This window comes from Peromyscus eremicus, chromosome 2, assembly GCF_949786415.1.
Source record: "Peromyscus eremicus chromosome 2, PerEre_H2_v1, whole genome shotgun sequence".
Taxonomy (NCBI): Eukaryota; Metazoa; Chordata; class Mammalia; order Rodentia; family Cricetidae; genus Peromyscus; species Peromyscus eremicus.
Window position 1 is genome coordinate 127,982,818 of NC_081417.1, and position 20,004 is coordinate 128,002,821.

The 20,004-nt window shown below is 39.4% G+C and overlaps 1 protein-coding gene across 5 annotated transcripts in view; it reads left to right on the forward strand.

Annotated features, from left to right (window-relative positions):
- Stil (STIL centriolar assembly protein) overlaps positions 1-20,004 on the forward strand; it is a 48,226-nt gene that overhangs the window by 11,075 nt on the left and 17,147 nt on the right. For 2 of the 5 annotated variants that reach the window (XM_059254725.1, XM_059254726.1), the window contains exons 6-13: positions 2,124-2,371; positions 4,194-4,277; positions 5,888-5,974; positions 9,235-9,385; positions 11,070-11,179; positions 12,802-12,924; positions 13,811-13,925; positions 15,808-16,746. In XM_059254725.1, the coding sequence (XP_059110708.1) occupies positions 2,124-2,371; positions 4,194-4,277; positions 5,888-5,974; positions 9,235-9,385; positions 11,070-11,179; positions 12,802-12,924; positions 13,811-13,925; positions 15,808-16,746 (1,857 nt within the window). The remainder of the gene's footprint in view (positions 1-2,123; positions 2,372-4,193; positions 4,278-5,887; positions 5,975-9,234; positions 9,386-11,069; positions 11,180-12,801; positions 12,925-13,810; positions 13,926-15,807; positions 16,747-20,004) is intronic. The other 3 variants (XM_059254728.1, XM_059254729.1, XM_059254727.1) reach the window with 2 other exon arrangements.

A 20,004-nucleotide genomic window follows, 5' to 3' on the forward strand; every position in this document is an offset into this window, starting at 1 on the left:
AGAGAAGTTTGTTTGATGAGGGTGAGAACTACACTTATCTGTGTGTAGAAGGATAAATATTTAGATTGTACTTAGGAATTACGCAGTTCAGTAAACTTGCAGTTGAAGGTTTTCCAGAATTGATGACTGTTCTATCCCTGGGTAGTTAGCCAGGTTTCTAGTACCAGGCATGATTTCCCTCTTGAGTAGGCCTGAAGTCCAATTAGAAAGCTGTTGGTTACCACCAAGGTATGTGTTCGCTGTTGTTCCCTTAGGGTTATTGTGCCATACTGGTCTTTGTTTTGGTTCATAGGTGTCATACCTGGGTAGGACTAATTGCTCGCCTCCCTTGGAAGTTTGCATGGCACCTTCTACTGTGAGAGCTAGTCCTCAGGGAGGAGGCTTTGGTCAGATCCAACTCAGATTGTCTGGGTCTTGTGTCTGAAGTGCAGATGACATTTTTAATTACATATAAGAGTCATACCATGTGCGCTGGGCAGTGTTGGCGCACACCTTTGATCCCAGCACTGGAGAGGCAGACGCAGGCAGATCTCTGTGAGTTCGAGACCAGCCTGGGCTACAGAGTAAGTTCCAGGACAGGCACCAAAACTACACAGAGAAACACTGTCTTGAAAAACCAAAAAATAAAAATAAAAAATAAAAGAGTCATACCGTGTGTAGTTTGTAGTTTAATAAGCCTGTATTTGAGAATTATTTGTAATGATCTGTGATTGGATTATTGTGAACGTAAAAATCTAAGGTGATGTGGTTTCTGAGGCCAGATTATAGGTCAGGGATATGGGTAATATTCCAGAAGAATTGGTGTGACCAAGACAGGAAAGTTCAGGAAGTGCTCAAGGTTGCTAGTAGTATATAAACTTTTGCTAAGGGCTATTAGACTGGAATATTAGTTTAGTCAGATTATAGAGAGCTTTATTAGGTAAAGAAATTTCTTTTGTGTGTTTAGTTTTTAGAGATTTCTGAAAAGAAACAATTCTGTCAAATCAGATCAAGCAGGCTGACTGAAATCAGAGAGAATGGTTTACTAGATTGAATGTGTATTAGGGACGTGTGTGTGTGTGTGTGTGTGTGTGTACATACATATACACGTATATCTCACATACACACAGTGGTAGCACTAAGAATAGAAAAGGCACAGTAGATATGCATAAATATGGAAGAAGAGTTATGTAGCTAGAGTTTTCTTGCCTGGCCCACGGTCAGGGCAAATCTCTCTCACCCGCCAGTCCCACAGCCACTCAGACCCGATCAAGTAAACACAGAGACTTATATTATTTACAAACTGTATGGCCGTGGCAGGCTTCTTGCTAACTGTTCTTATATCTTATATTAATCCATTTCCATTAATCTATACCTTGCCACATGGCTCGTGGCTTACCGGGATCTTCCCATGTGGCTTGTCATGGTGGCAGCTGGCAGTGTCTCTCCCTCAGCCTTCCACTTCCCAGAATTCTTCTCTTTGTCCCGCCTATACTTCCTGCCTAGCCAGTGGCCAATCAGTGATTTATTTACTGACCAATCAACAACACATTTGACATACAGACCATCCCACAGCAGAGTTACCCTAACAATTTAGATAATGAGAAAGGAACCAAAAAGGAATGATTGAGATTCTCTAAGGCTGAGTCATAATTGATTTACATGCTCCACCACCACCCAACCCCAGTATAGTAAAACTCATTAGGGGTGATAATTGCCCAGCAAGAATTTGAAGAGTAGCTGGGCAGTATTGACACATGCCTTTCATTCCAGCACTTGAGAGGCAGAGGTAGCCAGATCTCTGTGTTCGAGGCCAGCCTGATCTACAGAATGAGTTCCAGGACAGCCAGGATTACACAGAGAAACCCTGTCTCAAAAACCAAAAAAAAAAAAAAAAAAGAAGATTTTGAAGAACTGCTAGGACATCCATGTTGGAAGCTTGTGATGGAGCTTAGGACTGTTGATTAAATTATTCACATACTCTTTTGATCATGTGGAATAAATAAAAATTGAAATATTGTGAATTAGAACTAATTTAATTTTGTCATTGTAAGATATTATAGAAATATCTGTAACAATGTTAAATGAACTTTAAAGCTATGGATGCATTCCAAAGGTATAATTGTGTAACATTGGTTCCTCAGGCTTTACAGTACCATGTGTGTAGCAAAGATTTCTTGGACTGTGGAAAGCTGCTTTCCCTACGAGCACAAATCACCCCCAGGGAGAGTTTGGATGGTGTGGATTTTGACTTCCATTGGGCAGCAATAACTCTAGCAAATTCTTTCAAATGTGTACCTGTGAAGCCTATTCCCATTATTCCTACAGCTCTGGCAAGAAACTTAAGTAGTAATCTGAATATTTCTCAAGTTCAAGGAACCTATAAACATGGGTAAGTAAAAGATCCATTAGTCTAAGCTCATAAATATTGGTTGAATTAATATATTTTTCAGGATACCCTCATAGTACCAAATACTATATGGTCAGTTTTATGTCAGAGATCTGGCCATTTGATCAGTAATCAGGGAGATAAAATTACTTATTTCTAAATATTTGTTGCTGGGGATTGAACCCATGATCTTGCACATGCTAAGCATACACTCAGCTGTTGCAGTATAACACAGCCTATTAATTTTTGTTGTGAAGTTGTGCTTCATATTGCAAAAAAGTTGGTGGTAGAAAATTATATTAAAATAGATTTCAGGGCACGATGTCAGACACCTTTAATATCAGCACTTAGCAGGCAGCGGCAGGCAGAGTTCTGTGAGTTTGAGGTCAACCTGTTCTACATAGTGAGCTCCAGAAATAACTGGGACTACATAGTGACCCCAATTAAAGATTTGCAATGCTCTTGCTCACCACATGGTCAACTGCTTAAGGGTGGAGTTCCCTTACATAGTAGGAGCAGACTCATCTCCGGCTCACCTTCCCTGAGTTTCTCAGGTCAAGATGCGTGCTTTCTGATCTACCACAGGACTGCTTCCCTGGATTGTCACTTACTTTACATCTACTGAACTGGGTTTAACAGTGGAAGTACCCATCTTGAAAGTTTTAGCAGAAGGGGCTGTAAGCATTACACTTTTGGCTTCATTTCCCACTGACTCCACCCTAGTTCCTGTTAGGTCTCTAGAGCCAAAAACATTTGCCATGGTATGCCGTACTCTAACAGAAAGAGAAGCAAAAAAGGACTTTTTCCTTGGAGTAGCAAGGAAGCCCCATTTTGAATTTCACACTCTGACCAGAGTGATGCCTGCTGGTTAGAATGGCAGAGAAGGAAATGTATTTATTATATTACAAATGATCAAAAGCCACAATGACCAAAAACTATTTGAATGAAGCATTTATATCTTTTGGAATAATAAAGTGTTCCTTAACTGGGACATGAGATTTTTTTTTTCTTTTAAAATTAACCAACAAATGATTTATTTGTGTTCATGCCCATTTGCTCACATAGAATGAATTGTCTTTGTATTATCTATCTGTGATCCTTTGGTGTTCTGGTAGTGAGCAAGACATGGGGATATTCGGTTTTAGTTTGTTGGTTTTTGTTTTTGTTTTTAATTGTGTGTGTATGTGTATCTAAGAATAGGTTTGTACAAGTCATTGGGGGTGCTTGAAGAAGCCAAAGATGTTGGATCCTCTGAAGTTCCAGGTGGTTATGAGCTGCCCAACATGGGTGCTGGGAACCAAACTTGGGCCCTCTGCAAGAGCAGTATCGGCCCTTAATCACTGAGCCATCTCATCAGCCCCTCGCTTAGTGTCGTATCCAGCACAAGGTTTTATAATGTCCTTTTAGAGAAAATGGTTTTTAGGTTTTGTTATCATACTCTTTGGTAGAGGTTGGAGGAGTGTGTATGGAGGATTAATTATACCGCCCTTAGTGCTGTCTCTAAATCACTTTTGTCTTAACAAGTTGCTGGATATTTGCACACTTCCAGTAACAGGAAATTCACTTTTTCCAGTAACTTAATTGGTTCTGAAATTCTCCTCTTTAATGTTAACATTGTTTAAAAGTAGCATGTAAGCAAAGTTGAGGAATAAAATATTTTAAGTATGTAATCATAAAAGACCTTTAATAGATGAAAAGTTTTACATATTGTCTCTGTGGTCTCCTTTGCATCTACTACCTAAAATCTGTTTCAAGACTCAGTTTGCCTTTTTTGGGTTAAAAGCACATACTTAAAATTATTCTTACGTAAGTTTCTTCTATTTAGATATATTACCATGGATGAAACACGAAAATTGTTACTTTTGCTGGAATCTGATCCCAAAGTTTATTCTCTACCATTAGTGGGAATGTAAGTATTATTCTACTTAAGAAATCCTTTCAGCCTAGTGTATATCCAGATAATCAAGAAAATTAGATATGAGTACTGAGCTCATCTTTTGTTGTTGTTTTTTTGTGTTTGTTTGGTTGGTTTTTTTCTTTTTGAGGCAGGACCTTTCTATGTAGCCCAGGCTGGCCTGGAATTCATGGAGATCCTCCTGCCTCTGTTTCCAGAGTTCTGGGCCTAAAGCAGTGTGCCACCATGCCTGGCTTAGCTCATTTTATAAAGCCACAAAAGCTGGTGATTCTTAAGCTTCTGTGTTTTACTATTAGAATCAGTCAGCTAAAATACAATTTCTGAAACCTAGCTGAAGTTGAAGGTCTCCAGCCCTCTCATTACCTTTGTCTTTATGGTATCTAGAATCTAGGGCTCAACATAATAGAATTAAAATCTCTTGACATGCACTTGTACAGACGTTCCCTTTAGTGTTAATGGTTTTTTCTTTACAGTTAGTGGTTAGTGACATTGAGAAGATGATTCAGAAACTCAAAATATTTCTATCTATCACATGCTTTCTATATGTATAGCATGTTTAGTTCTGTGTTAGGGCTTAAAATCCCTTCTCAAGGAATTTATACTCAAACTGAAGTGCTATGATATTTACAAGTAGAAAAAATAGACAATAATGAAGTATATGACTTACCTGTGAAATGGGCACTATAAAAAATAAACACAGTGTAAAAGAATTGTGGCTGGGTGGTGGTGGTGCACGCCTTTAATCCCAGCACTTGGGAGGCAGAGGCAGGCGAATCTCTGTGAATTCAAGGCCAGCCTAGTCTATAGAGTTCCAGGACAGCCAAGGCTACACAGAGAAATCCTGTCTTAAAGAAAGAAAGAAAGAAAGAAAGAAAGAAAGAAAGAAAGAAAGAAAGAAAGAAAGAAAGAAAGAAAGAAAGAAAGAAAGAAAGAAAAAAATAATGGTGGCATTTGTTTGTTTTTTATAAAGTATCTCTATATTTTGGGCTACCTATATGTATATATATTATAGCATTTGATTCTTTTCACAATTCTAGTTTTAAGCCACAAACTTTAGTTTCCTCTAATTCAGCTCATTTCCAGTCCAGGCTAATTTATTTGGACATCCTACTTTTATCTCCACAAAGCATTTTTCTCTCCTATATCCAAGTGAAAGAGAACAAAGGGCATGCACTTATCTTTCTGTCTGTAGATGTGATATATTTATTTTTTATTTTTTATTTTTTTTTTGGTTTTTCGAGACAGGGTTTCTCTGTGTAGCTTTGCGCCTCTCCTGGAACTCACTTGGTAGCCCAGGCTGGCCTCGAACTCACAGAGATCCGCCTGGCTCTGCCTCCCAAGTGCTGGGATTAAAGGCGTGCGCCACCACCGCCCGGCAATATATTTATATAAACATAGATATTGATGTAGTCTGCCTCTGAATTATCAATGTGATTTCTAATTAACTGTAGGGGTTTTTCCTTTTATTTTTGTTTTTATTTTGAGGTAAAATCTCCCTATTATAGTCCATGCTACCCTAGAATTTGTCTCAGCCTCCAGGTGTTGGGACCACAGATGTGCCACCATACTTGGCTGATTATATACTTTCTGTCTTCTTCTTTTAGTTGGCTCTCTGGAATTATACATATCTATAGCCCTCAGGTATGGGCTTGCTGCTTGAGATACGTGTTCAGTTCTTCTATTCAGGAAAGGCAAGTGATATTTCACTCTATAGTATTTTAGTTTGATTGTTTCCCTGTTTATATTATATTGGTTTATAATCTAGTGAATTATATAATACATATACTGTTTTAATATCTTACAATACTTAATAAATGCATACTTTAAGAAAAATAAACCTTGGACTGGAGAGATGGCTCAGAGGTTAAGAGCATTAACTATTCTTCCAGAGGTCCTGAGTTCAATTCCCAGCAACCACATGGTGGCTCACAACCATCTATAATAAGATCTGATGTCTTCTTCTGGTGTACAGGCAAACATGCAGACAGAACACTGTATACATAATCAATAAATAGATCTTTAAAAGAAAAAGAATCTTTAAGAAGGTAAGCTGTGTAGCTATCATGGGTAGGCATAGGCTCTGAGTGAAAGATCACACAATAATGATGCTAGTGTGGCTAGACAGAAAGGCAGAGAAGAAGGATATGAGCTCAAAACAGGTGAGCGGAAAGCCTTTGTTTGCTTTCTCTTGAGTCTTTTGAGACAGGGTCTTAATCTCTAGCCAAAATGTCCTTGAACTCACTGTTTAGCCCAAATTGAATTTGAACTCAGGGGCAATCTTGCTGCCGTAGCCTCTGAGTGTTAGAACTATAGGCATGAGCTGCTGTTTTGGGTTACAAATGCCTTTGATAATCTTTGCTAATCTAATAGAAGCAGCATGGTCTTTTGCAGCATCTATGACTTCTTCTGGGTGCTGTCTTTGGCTATTTTCTCTTGGATTGTGCATCTTTCTCATATTAATTTGTAAGGCTATGCAATTCCCTCCTTTTTCTCTTTCCCTATTTCTCTTTGCCCATATAACACATACTTAGAACAAAACTTTCTTCACTGAGATTGTTACTTCATTTAATTTTAGTTACAATATTTTTCCTAGACTGTATTCTATTTCCTGATGGTGCTGGGTCTCCAAGCCAAAGCTTTGTACATCTCTGACCTATACCCCAAGCTTTTTTTAAAAAAAAAAAATTATTTTATTTTGTTGTGTTGTGTTGTTTATTTTGTTCTAAGTGTGTTTTGCCTGCAGGTATGTCTGTGTACTATTTGCATACTTGGTGCCTGGAGAGGCCAGAAGAAAGCACTGTAGCCCCAGAACTGTGTAGCTGGAAGTTTTCCTGTGTTCCGCCCAGTCCTGCAGCTGCTCAGTCCCAAATAAACACATAGAGGCTTATATCAATTATGAATTGCATGGCCATGGCCTATGGCTCAACTTTCTTGCTAGCTAGCTCTTATAACTAAACTCAGCCCATTTCTATTAATCTATATGTCACCACGTGTTCTGTGGCTTCACCTGTGAGTCATTACATGCTGCTCCCTGACAGCGGGATGGCGTCTCCTCCTCCTCTCCTTCTCCTCTCCTTTCTCCTTTATTGTTTCCCTTGGATTTTTCTGTCCAGCTCCATCCTGCCCTGCCATAGGCCAAATGGCTTTATTTATTAACCAATCAGAGCAACACACATTCACAGCATACAGAAAGACATCCCATAGCAGAACTGGAGTTACAGGTGCTTATAAACTACCAAGTGGGTGCTGGGAATCAAGCCCAGGTCCTCTAGAAGAGCAGCAGGTGCTCTTAATGGCTGAGCCATCTTTCTAGCCCCAACCCCAAGATATTTTATTTTAAGTCAAATTTATCATTTTTCTTTCTTGCTTAGGCTTTTCCCACTCTGGGAGTATTACTAAAATAAAAGAATCCCTGTAATTTTTTTTAGATCCTTTTATAGTTATACCCTTTATATTTTATTCACCTTTCCAAGTGAACAAGCCAGACATAATAAGGCCTACCTTACCTATAATCCTAGCACTGGGAGGCTAAGGCAGGAGGACCAGTTTGTTGAGGCCAGCCTGGGCTACAGAGCAAGTTCCAAGTCAGCCTACATTATGTGCGTTCTTGTCACAAACAAACAAAAAGAGAGGAAGGGTGCTAAGTGTTTTTTTCTTTTTAAAATTTGTATTATTACTAATTTTATGTGTATGGTTGTTTGATCTACATGTATGTCTATGCATCACGTGCATTCCCACTATTCATGGAGGCTAGAAGAGGACATGCTGTCCCCTGGGACTGGAGTTACAGATGGTTGTGAGGCACCATGTGGGTGCTGGGGATTGAACCTGGTCTTCCGGAAGAGGAGGAAAGGCTAACTACCAAGCTATCCCTTTAGTCACAGGGTGCTGAGTATTCGTTGTTGTTCATTTCTGTAGATCTCTACCTGCCTCTGCCTCTCTAGTGCTAGGATTAAAGGTGTGCCCCACCACGGCCCGGCTATCAATTACTCACCTTGTTTTAAGTTTCTATAGACAGTAAATGTTCAGTGAAAGCTTGGTTGGGTGTTGAACTCCGGGACTCAAATGATCCTTTTTCACGCTTCCACTTAGCTACAGGTGTATACCATTGTGTGCATATTCTCAGTGTGTGTGTGTGTGTGTGTGTGTGTGTGTGTGTGTGTGTGTGTGTTCTGTATATGTATAGATATTCATTTTTGAAATGGAAGCTTTCATTTTCCATTTTATAAATTCCTATTTTGATGCTTTATAAGGAGTGTATATATTTATTATAGAATATATTTCTTAATTGAAAGTTAAGAACTTTGGGGACTGGAGAGATGGCTCAGGGTTAAGAGCACTGAGTGCACTTGCAGAGGACCCGGGTTTGATTCCCAGGACTTACATACTGGCTCTGTGCCTCCAAGGGCACCAGACATGCACATTGTACAGATACATATATGCACACAAACACTTATTCACATAAAACAAAAATAAATCTTTGGGGACTGGAGAGATGGCTTAGCAGTTAAGAGCACTGGCTGTTCTTCCAGAGGACCCGGTTTTAATTTCCAGCACCCACGTGGCAGCTCACAACTGTCCGTCTCACAACTCCAGTTCTAGAGGATCTGACACCTTCATACCAATGCACATAAAGTTAAATAAATTATTTTAAAAGTAGAAATAAACAAATTTTTTAAAAAAATAACAAAGTAAACATGCATACTTTAGACAGTCTGTTGACTAGATTGAGAAACTTACCTGGAAGATCTTTCCATATAATTTTTGTTGTTGTTTTCAAGGCAGAGTTTCTCTGTGTAGCTTTGAAGTCTGTCCTGGAACTTGCCCTGTAGACCAGGCTGGCCTTGAACTCACAGAGATCTGCTGGGATTAAAGGTGTGCACCACCCCCGCCCAGTGCAATATAATCTTACTAGCACTAAATTTTAATTCAATGCCATTTTTTTGTTCAGGGTTTTTTCAGAATCTGGAAATTTCATCGTAGTTCTTTATTCATTGACGCATAAGGAACCTGAATTTTATGAGTGCCTTCCATGTGACAGTAAAACTCCTGGCCTTCAGTTTCAGTTACTAACCAACAAGGAGACTTTACATCTTTTCAATGTAAGTGCTTAGACTTGCCTGTGTGTGTGTTATTTTGCTCATCACTCTGACCAAAGTGTCTGAGATAAACAGGGAATGAGAGATTTCTTAGGGCTGGCAGTTTCAGAGTTCGGGCCACGGTAGGTTGTCCTCATGTGCTAAGAGCAGACCATCCTGGAGGAAGGACTGTGGGAGAAGAGAGCTCCTCTTCTAACCTGGAAACAGGGCAGCAGGATACAGACACTCCACTGTGTCTTTTTTACACCCTTGCTTCAGTCAGGGCTCAGCCCATGGATGGTACCACCCACATTCTGGGTGTGTCTTCATCAGTTAGCCCTCTCCCAAAATACCTTCACCAATAATATGTAGACATGCCTTGACCATGTAGGTGAATGTAAGTCTAGTCAAGTTGATAGTGAAGATTAACCATCATTTCCTGTTTTTCTAGTCATTTTGTCAGTAGCTTATACATTGTATTATTCTGTAGTGTTGAAGATTAATTTTGTTAATGTTTTCCTTGTTACCACTTATTTTTAAAATATGTGGATATAATTGATATTATATAAAAGATTTTCATGGGAGCTGGAAACATGACTTAGTGGTTAGGAGCACTGGCTGCTTTTCCAGAGGACCCGTGTTCAGTTCCCAGCATCCTCATGGTGACTCACAACCATCTGTAACTCCAGTCTCAGGAGATCCAACGAAGTACATAAAAATGCATCTAGGAGCCAAGCCTAGTGGCACAGGCTTTTGATCCCAGTACTCAGTAGACAGAGGCAGGTGGTTATCTGTGAGTTCAGCAGCTAGCCTGGTCTACATAGTGAGTTCCAGAAGAGCCAGGCCTTCATTTTAAGACCTTGTTTCTAAAAATAAATGATGCATCTAGGTGGTCATTACAGAGAAAGCAGGTCTTTGAAACTGTCATATATAAACTAAATTTTAAGGATAAGCCAGGTGTGGTGGCACATGCCTTTAATCCTAGCACTTGGGAGGCAGGATTAAAGGATCTCTATGAGTTATAGGCCAGCCTGGTCTACATAGTGAGTTCTAGGGTAGCCAGGACTATGTAGAGGGTCCCTGTCTAAAAAAACAAAACAAAACAAAAAAAAACAACAACTAACAAACTGACTAAACAAGCAAACAAACAAATAAATAAATGAAATATAAAGTAAAGGACACCCTCTCCTTTTTGCCCAGGTTGGCTTCAAACTCCTTGGCTCAAATAATCCTCCTATCTCAGCCTCCTTGAGTACCTAGGACTACATGTGTCTGCATTGTTTCTGGTTTAAACACTACTTTTTCATTAATTACTATTTATCCTAGGTCTTAAGATAAATAATAAAAATATATATTCATTATTTTATTGTAAGAGTACTGAATAGCTCCACATAACTGTGAGGTTTCACTCAGCTCAACTTGTTTTCTTTGAATCCATTTATGGATTGTATCATTTCATGAGTATGGTTTTTTTTAAGTGTTTTTACATAATTGTTATGTTCACTGAATCCCTGGTTACTGAGTGAGTTTCTTAATACAGGGTCAGGTTTTCATTTTCACATACAAAGCAGGGAGCTAGGCATTCTACAGAAGCAGGTTACAAAAGTCAGAACTGCTCCTTCTGGCATGATCCAGAGCCACTGTTTGGATAAATAGAATTCTTTGGTATTGGAAGTCAGATCTCAAACTATGGCCTACTTCATTTCAGAACGTTGAACCTTCTGACAAAAATCTAATCCATTTCGAACTGAGTGCCGAAAGTCAAGATGCAGAAGCAGAGTTTTTCAGCAAGATTTCCAAGAATCTTTCCGTTAAGAGGTAAAAGATAATCTTTATTACCATGTATATCTTCTTTACTCCTTATTAGTTTTTATTGAATAATTAAAATATTATTTACTCACTGGGTAAAGTCACTTGCTGTTGACCTGAGTTTGATCCCTGGATCCCAAGTGTAGGTGGAAGGAGAGAAGCGACCCCAGAGTTGTTCTCTGACCTCTACATGTGGAGGGAGAGTTGTTCTCTGACCTCTACATGTGGAGGGAGGCATGCATCCCTCCCACCCCAAATTAAAGAAGCATGGCTTTCTTTAAAGACCTCCAGTTATTTTTGGTAAACTTATTTGATAAACTCAGTTCAAAGCTGCCTTTGAATGCTGGGGTTGTTTGTTTGTTGAAATCTTAAGTTTGCCCATTGACTCTTTAGTTAGATTATTTTTATTTTTAAATCATCCTAGCGCTGTCTTGTCTGTTTCTCAGGTTTTTTATTCATTTGTTTTGAAGGAATACAAAATAATGAGATTTGCTATGGTATTTTCACAAATACATAGTGTGCTTTGCTCATATTCACACTTCACTTTCTTCCTCCCTTCCCTCTTCCCCTTAAATAGTTCCTACTTGGTTTTCAGGCATACACATATCAGAGAACACATATAACATTAATCATTTTGAATCTGGTTTATTTCAGTTAAATTATCCTCTGTTCTATCCATTTTCCTGAAAATTTCATTACTCCACTCTTTGTGGCTGAGTAAACTCATTTTCTTTATTCATTCTTCTGTTGATGGACATTTAGGTTGTTTCATATCTTGACTGTTGTTAATAGTGCTACAATAAGTTTTGGTTTTGGTTTTGATGATGATGATGATGATGGTGATGATGATGCAGTGCCAGAGATCAAACCCTGGGCCTCTTAGATGCTAGGCAAGTGGTCCACTATTGAGCTACATCCCTAAGCTTTGGTTTTTTTTTTAACTTTTTTTAATTTAAAAGATTTATTTATTGTATGTGTATGAGTGTTTTGTGTGCATGTATTTATGTGCACCACGTGCATGCAGTGCCTTCAGAGGTCAGAGGACATCAGATTTAGGCAGGCAGATCTCTGAGATTGAGGCCAGCCTGGTCTACAGAGTGAGTTCCAGGACAGCCAGGGCTACACAGTAAAACCCTGTCTCAAAAAACCAAGAGAGAGAGAGAGAGAGAGAGAGACAGAGACAGAGAGAGACAGAGACAGAGAGAGACAGAGACAGAGACAGAGAGACAGAGAGAGAGAGAGAGAGAGAGAGAGAGAGAGAGAGAGAGAAGAGAAATGTAGTAATAGCCAGTGTTCCACAGAGTAACTCAAGTGTGCAAAGCTATGTACCATTTTTCCTCCATAATTGAACTGACTGTCTACCTTAAGCCCCTGCTTGTTCTTTTATTCTGTTCAGGATTACGGTTAATTCACCCTCTTTTTATCTCCTTTCCTCTGAGATTTTTTTTTTTTTTTTTTTTTGTTTTTGTTTTTGTTTTTCGAGACAGGGTTTCTCTTGTGTAGCTTTGCGCCTTTCCTGGAACTCGCTTTGGAGACCAGGCTGGCCTCGAACTCAACAGAGATCCGCCTGGCTCTGCCTCCCGAGTGCTGGGATTAAAGGCGTGTGCCACCACCGCCCGGCTTCCTCTGAGATTTTATGTAGAGGAGATTGATGGTGTATCATTACTGGTAATAAAAGGCAGCATAATTCTCATCTGTTTGTGCTGCTGTTTGCTGAGATGTGTCCATTTGTATCTAATCTTTGACAAGTTGATGTAAGTTATTTTTTTAAGTATTTTTTTAATTGTCACTATATTTTTTTATTATTAAGAAGTTTTTATTCATTTCTACATACCAACCACAGATATATTTTTTAAGGTTTATTTTTAGTATACAGGTATTTAGTATTTAGTGTTGAGCATTGTTGGAATGTGTTTTAGTTACATCTGTTATTGCTATAACAGATAAAATAGCCGACAGAACATCCTAAGGAGGAAAAGGCTAGCATGGCTCACTGTTTCAGAATGATTGCAGTTCTTGGTGGGAAGGCATGGTGACAGAAGCTGTTCCACCCAGCAGTGATGGGACTTGAGTGATGGTAGCCTCTTCACATGTGGGGGCCAGGACGCATACAGCAGGATGGAATCAGGAGCAAATGTAACATTAAAAGATCCACTCTAACTGACCTACTTCCAACAGCCAGGCCCTACCTCCTGAAGGTTCCATGACCTTCAAAAGACTGCTACAAGCTGGGGTCAGGTTTTGAGTTTTCAAAACCTGAGCCTATGGAGCACATTTCAGATTCCGACCATTGCAGAGTGCGTATCTGTCACACTATAACACATTTCCCGTAAGTGCTAAGCTTTCTTTCTACATTGGTCAGTGTGGTCAACCAGAAGGTGTTCAGTGACTATTGATGGACTGTAGCATTTCATTAAAGTAGGGTTAAACTTTGAGTGATTGGGTAAATGGGACAGTTACTTAACTAAACCTGAATAGACCACCTTTCCTGGTAAACTAAACTGACCTAAGAAAATCATCTGTAGCTGTCAGGTACTAAATTATATGTTTCAGTATTTACTAAATGACATCAGCACATTTCAAATAGGAAAAAACCCTGGTTTACTGAAGGTTTTTCTTGTCTCTTCTTCTACTCTTTAGATCTCCCCAAAAAGTATCTCCTGGGAAAACACCAATAAATAAGCATGACGCTGACTTTGAAGATGAAGATTTTTCTCCAAGACCGATGCCCAGTCCTCATCCAGTGAGTGAGAAGGTAGTGCTCTAAAAATGAACTCACCTTCAGCTAGAAATCTTATATAGTAAAGCACCACCTCATGCTTAGATAAGTCATTCTAGCTATTATAAGATTATATCTCTATGTAGGAATATATGTATATATCTCACAGGTGCATATAATGAAGTAACAGTATATGCATAGTTCACATATAGGTAGGAATGTATACAGAAGTATAAGGAAACGAGGTTTCAGTTGCTTAGCTGTTCGCGATCACACAACTAGTAAACAGTACAACTGGCACTCCAGTCCTGGGGCTTTGGCTTCAGAATTTGGTGGTTCCAGCACTCGCATGGACTCAGCGTTCTGTCACCTGCGCCTGACATTAGTTTTGGTACTGTACTCAGAAAACATCCTGCTTGCATTAGAGGTTAGTTGCCAATGTCCTTTGCTTGTCATGCTTTTTTAAAAATTGCTACCAACTAGTGAACAATTTGAGAAATGTTTACCTTAATTGGACTTAATTGAAAGGAAAACCAACGGAAGACTTTTAAAAATTAATAAGGTTGGCAACTTTCCCTTGAAAAGTCTATTTGTGTTGGGTATTTTAAATTTCCCGAGCATCTTTCTCTCTCTCTCTCTTTTTCTAAGATTTATTTATTTAATGTACACTGATATTTTGCCTGTATTATGTCAGATCCCCTGGAACTATATTATACAATACTATAGAGTGTAGTATAGTACAATGGATTTTATGTTCACTCCCATCTCTTTTATTTAATGTAAGTAAAAGAAATAGCTGGGTGACGTTAGTGGAAAAATATTCTGAAGTGTTTATTGGAGTGGGTTTTTTTTTGTTTTTTGTTTTTTTGGTTTGGTTTTTCAAGATAGGGTTTCTCTGTGTAGCCTTGGCTATCCTGGAACTCACTCTGTAGACTAGGCTGGCATCTAACTCCCAAGTGCTGGGATTACAGGCATATGCCACTACCACCCGGCAGAGTGTTATTTCTTAGAGGAACATTAACGTGGGCATTTGCAATTGTTGAAGCATTCTACCTGGTAAATTTTTTTGGCAGTGAGGGTAAGAAACTATAGTATAATACACTTTCCCATTTTTTTTGTTCTGTAATCTAGACAATGTTAATCAATGTCATAATAAAAGGACTTTCATTTTAAATAAATCTGGGAGCCTGGGGTGGAGTAGTGGGGGGTAGCTACACACCTTTAATTCCAGCGGGAGGCAAAGGCAGGTGGATCTCTGAGTAAGAGGCCAGACTGGTCTACACAGTGAGTTCGAGGACAGCCAAGGCTATGTAGAGAAACCTAGTGTCTTAATCAGGGTTTTTATTGCTGTGAAGAGATACCATGACTATGGCAGCTCTTAAAAGGAAAACATTTAATTGGGACGGCTCACTTACAGTTTCAGAGGTTCAGTCCATTGTCATCATGGCAGGGAGCATGGCGGCATGCAGGCTGACTCTGGGCTGGCTGTGTCTTGGCTTTCAGGGAACAGGAAGTTGACTGATAGTGGGTGGTATCCTGAGCATAGGAGACCTCAGATCCGGCCTCCACAGTGACACACTTCCTCCAACAAGGCCATACCCACTCCAACAAAGTCACACCTTCTAATAGTGCCACTCCCTATGAGACTTTGGGGGCCAAATACCCTCAAACTACCACACCTAGTCTCAAAAAACTAAATAAGTTGGGGGATAATTACCTATATTTGAGGGCAACAACCTCATTTACTGTGCTCACAATGGTATTTCTGCTGCCTGCTGTGGACCCAGAAAATATTTGTTGATAGTCTAAATAATGGACAAATCTTAATATGTAACTGGACATTACTTGGGAAATACTTGTCTAAGGAAAATAGAGCAAGCAAGTTTCCTAAGAATTTCCTCTTTGCTTCCATTTATAGATTTCTCAGATCCAGCCGTCCGTCCCTGAACTTTCGCTCGTGTTAGACAGCAACTTCACAGACTCAAGTCATCAGTCTGACCCGTTGGAAATGATGACTGCGGAGAATCCTTTGTTGATGAAGCCGCTGCAGCCTGAGCTTTGTGATGACAAACACAGCTCAGAGGCTGACGCTGGGGAGCCGTCCCTGAAGGGAACACCTAATCAGTTAAGCCAGGACACCGCACTGAGACAATGCAGAGGGAAGCAGTCACCTACCTGTAAGAAAGAAAGGCCCCATTTCAGGAACACTAATGCTAAACCATTTCTTAATGCACCTTCTCCTGCTGTATCTGAGAAACTTCAAGCAGTTTCTGCTGGGAGCATGCAGAAGGAAGACTGTCCTATGAGACCTTCCACAATGAATTCTAGGCAGCCCTCACTTGCTCCACAAGCCCACCCACACAATTTTGTTTTTTCACCTCATAATTCAGCAAGACCAATGGAGCTTCAAGTACCTACTCCTTCACTACCATCTTACTATCCCACAAACATCTGCAACTGTTGTCAACATCATGGCCATATTCAGTATAATACAATAAATTCTTGGCAGGGAAATACAGCAGGGTCCATTCAAGACCTCCGAAATGAAGCCCTTCCAAAACATGCATTATTTCATTCAAGTGGATGTCCATCTCTGTGTCATAATGCCATCTACTCTTCGAGTAGCCCTGTGGCCATGAAACCTCAGGGAGGCATGGGTGGCTATTCTCCCCACAACAATGCAGAGCCGTCCCCTGTAGCAGGACCTTCACTTATGGACTCATGTGTACCACAGACTTGTGCCATGTGCATGCACACACCCAGCAAGGTGCCAGACAATGGCATGATGGGACTGTCTCCTGATGCATATCGCTTTGTCACAGAGCAGGACAGGCAGCTGAGACTACTTCAGGCACAGGTTTGTGTGAAACTTTCTTAACACTCTTAAATTCTTAATATATTTCCTTAATATCTGGCGACTCTACAGTGATTGTGCTTTATAGCACTATAGAATACTAGAACCAGAGAGGCCTTAGAAGCTGGATTCTAGTCCCTCTTGTTTTACAGATAGTGAGGATTAGAGAGAATAATTTAACCCTGCTCCATTTTGCTGGTTAGTAGGGCTAGGACAAGAGAGCAAGCCTTCTCTCTGTTTCTCCTAACCTATAACATAACTGCGTTTTCTTTCCATTGTCTATAAGCCTTTTTATATAGCTGAATACAAAGGCTGGCATGTCTCTAGTTTGTCAGTCTTTATGTATACTCACTTTAGCCAGTGAGTCTTTATTGCTACTGTATTTGAGACCAGTTACTACATAAGAGACCAGCTAAGAACCTCCGTATCTGCTTGTTTTTATTTGTGTTGGTTTTTGAGACATGGTCTCATGGGGCCTAGACTGGAATTACAGATGTGTATCACCGTGTCTAGCTGTCTCTGTGTCTGTGTAAGTCTTGTTCCACTCATTTTAGTCTGCAGGGTTGCCTTTCTTCAGGACTTTTATTGCAGGATTCTTAATCTTTTAATATAGCCTCATTCAGAGTTTAGTCTGGGTTTGCCTGTTCCCCTCATTTCATCAACATCCTTTTTCCACATGCATAAACCAAACCCGTTGTTCTCTTTGCAACCCATGCTAGTGAAAATAACTTGGAATGTGGGCTCATGTTTTTTCTTGGTCCTGTAACTATACAAATAGGTGACTACTCTGTGTAATGTGTTATTTAGAAAAATCTTTTGTTTTAAAGTTTTTTTTTTTTGAGGCCATCCCAGGCTCTATAATACCCTATCTTTTAAAAAAGGAGGGTGGATGGAGAGATGGTTCAGTGGTTAAAGTAAAAATAAATAGCATTTTAAAATCTTTAATAAAATTGCATTTTACAAAAAAAGACAAAGATTTTCATATTCTGCTTTAAATTCTTTGGGTAGGAACACCTGAGAAAATTCTACTTCATTTCATTTTTAAGTGACTTTGTAAGTGTATGTGTGTATACCTGCATGAGTTTTTGTGCACCATATGCATGCCTGTGCCAGAGGCGGCAGAGGGCACTGTGTCCCCTGGAACTAGATTAGAGGTGGTTGTGTGCCACCTCGTGCAGGTGCTGGGAGCCATCTCTCCAGCCCCAGCTTTTCGGTTTTTTAAATAGAGGTACGTTCTTTGAGATTTACATAAATTTGGATTTTAATAAATCATTAAATACTTAAACCAAAAATGTTAATATAGTTAAGTAATTAACTATTTACATTGAAAAGAATTATCATTTATTTTCTGTTTTGTTTGAGAAAAGGCTAATCAACCTAAAGAGATTTGTTAAGCTATTTAAAAATATTAGCTACTTATAATGTGTATTTATAGACTGTGAGTTCTCATCTAGATTAGCATTACATAAAATATGACATAGAAATTTTTTTCTGTAAACACACTATATTTTCCTTATAATTTTTTTCCTTTTTTAAGGAACTTTAGGCATGGGTGCACATGTGTGTGCATGCATCTGGGGGCCTAGGGTCAGCCTTACATGTTGTTCCTCAGGAGCTGTTCACCTTGTGTTTATCATTATTATTAATTATTACTATTATTCTTATTATTGACCAAGAAGAACAAGAAATATTTTGTAGATGATAGCAATTTCAGAGTAATACATATTTGAGTGGATTAAATATACAGATATCTACATATGCATTGAAAGAACAGGAAACATACAGAAGAAACATGGAACTACTGATAGTAGTTCCAGAAAGAGGATTTGAGATATCTCAGGATAATGAGATGGCAAATCAGTATATTTTGATGTTATTGATGCGTAATTCACATATAACTCAATTTACCTGCTTAAAGTGTACAACCCAGTGGTTCTTTGTGTGTTTAAAAATGTTTTAGAGACAGTCTCTCAGTGGGACCTGGGACTTAGTCTGCTCAGTGAGCCTGAGGGATCGACCTGTCCCCACCTCCCCGGTGTCCCCACCTCCCCGATGTCCCATGACAGGCGCACATCACACCTGACTCTTACTTAGGTCCTCAGGGATCAAGCTCAGGTTCTCGTGTTTGCACAGCCAGCACTTGACCACCTAAGCTGCTTCCGTGGCCCCAGATAATTTTCAGACACTCCCACCAGAACTTTATTGTATTGGGTCATTTTCTTGGTTGTTGTTGTTGTTGTTGTTTCAAGACAGTTTCTCTGTGTAGCTTTGGAGCCTGTCCTGGAACCTACTCTGTAGCCCAGGCTGGCCTCGAACTCACAGAAATCTTCCTGCCTCTGCCTCCCGAGTGCTGGGATTGAAGGCGTGCACCACCACCTGCCGGCTTTGGGTCATTTTCTAAGAGTATGTACACATGAGCTTTCTAATTAATTGTTTTGTTCTGTTCTGTCAATACTTTGAACTTTCTTCTATTGCAATCAGTGGACATCCCTGTACTTGTAGGTTTTTTTTTTATTTTGTTTTGTTTTGTTTTGTTTCAGTGCATTTAATTTTATGTATTTTTTTTTACATTTTTGCATCTTTCAGTTGTAATACTTTAACAGCTGAACTGTCTTTCCAGCCAGCTGACTTGCATCTTTTATTCACATTTTCAGCTGCATATATGCTAATATCAATGTGCCATAAATCTCTAGAAGTAAACTTAAACATTTTTATTACGTTTTTTGTGTGTGTGTGTTCGTGTTCATGTTGACCATGGTATGCATGTGGAAGTCAAGAGTTTACAGGATCCAGTTCTCTCCTTTCACCATGTGGGTCCCGGAGACCAGACTCAGGTCCTGGGGCTTGGCAGCAAGTGCCTTAACCCACAGAGCCATCTTACTGACCCTCCAGAAGTAAATTGTGAAGTCAAAGGAAATGTTTATCTAAAAAGTTCAGAGATACCCAGCCTTGGGTAGATAGGGCTGTAGCTCAGAGGTGGAGCACTTTCCCAGTTTACAAAAGGATCCCCAAGGTTGCTCCTCCTCTAGTATTCACAGTAGTTTTTGGTATGATACTTAATGGAATGGGCAAATGAATTGAACAGACACATTCCTTAGATTATAATTCAGTTTCCAGCCAATATAGGTTGTGTAGCCATGGAAAAACAACCTTATTGAAATTATATTAGTTCACTAAAATTAAATAGACTAGTTAATCATAATAGTACTATTGCATGAATCCTAAAATTATTACCACATAGTACCATTTTTTAGGGAAAAA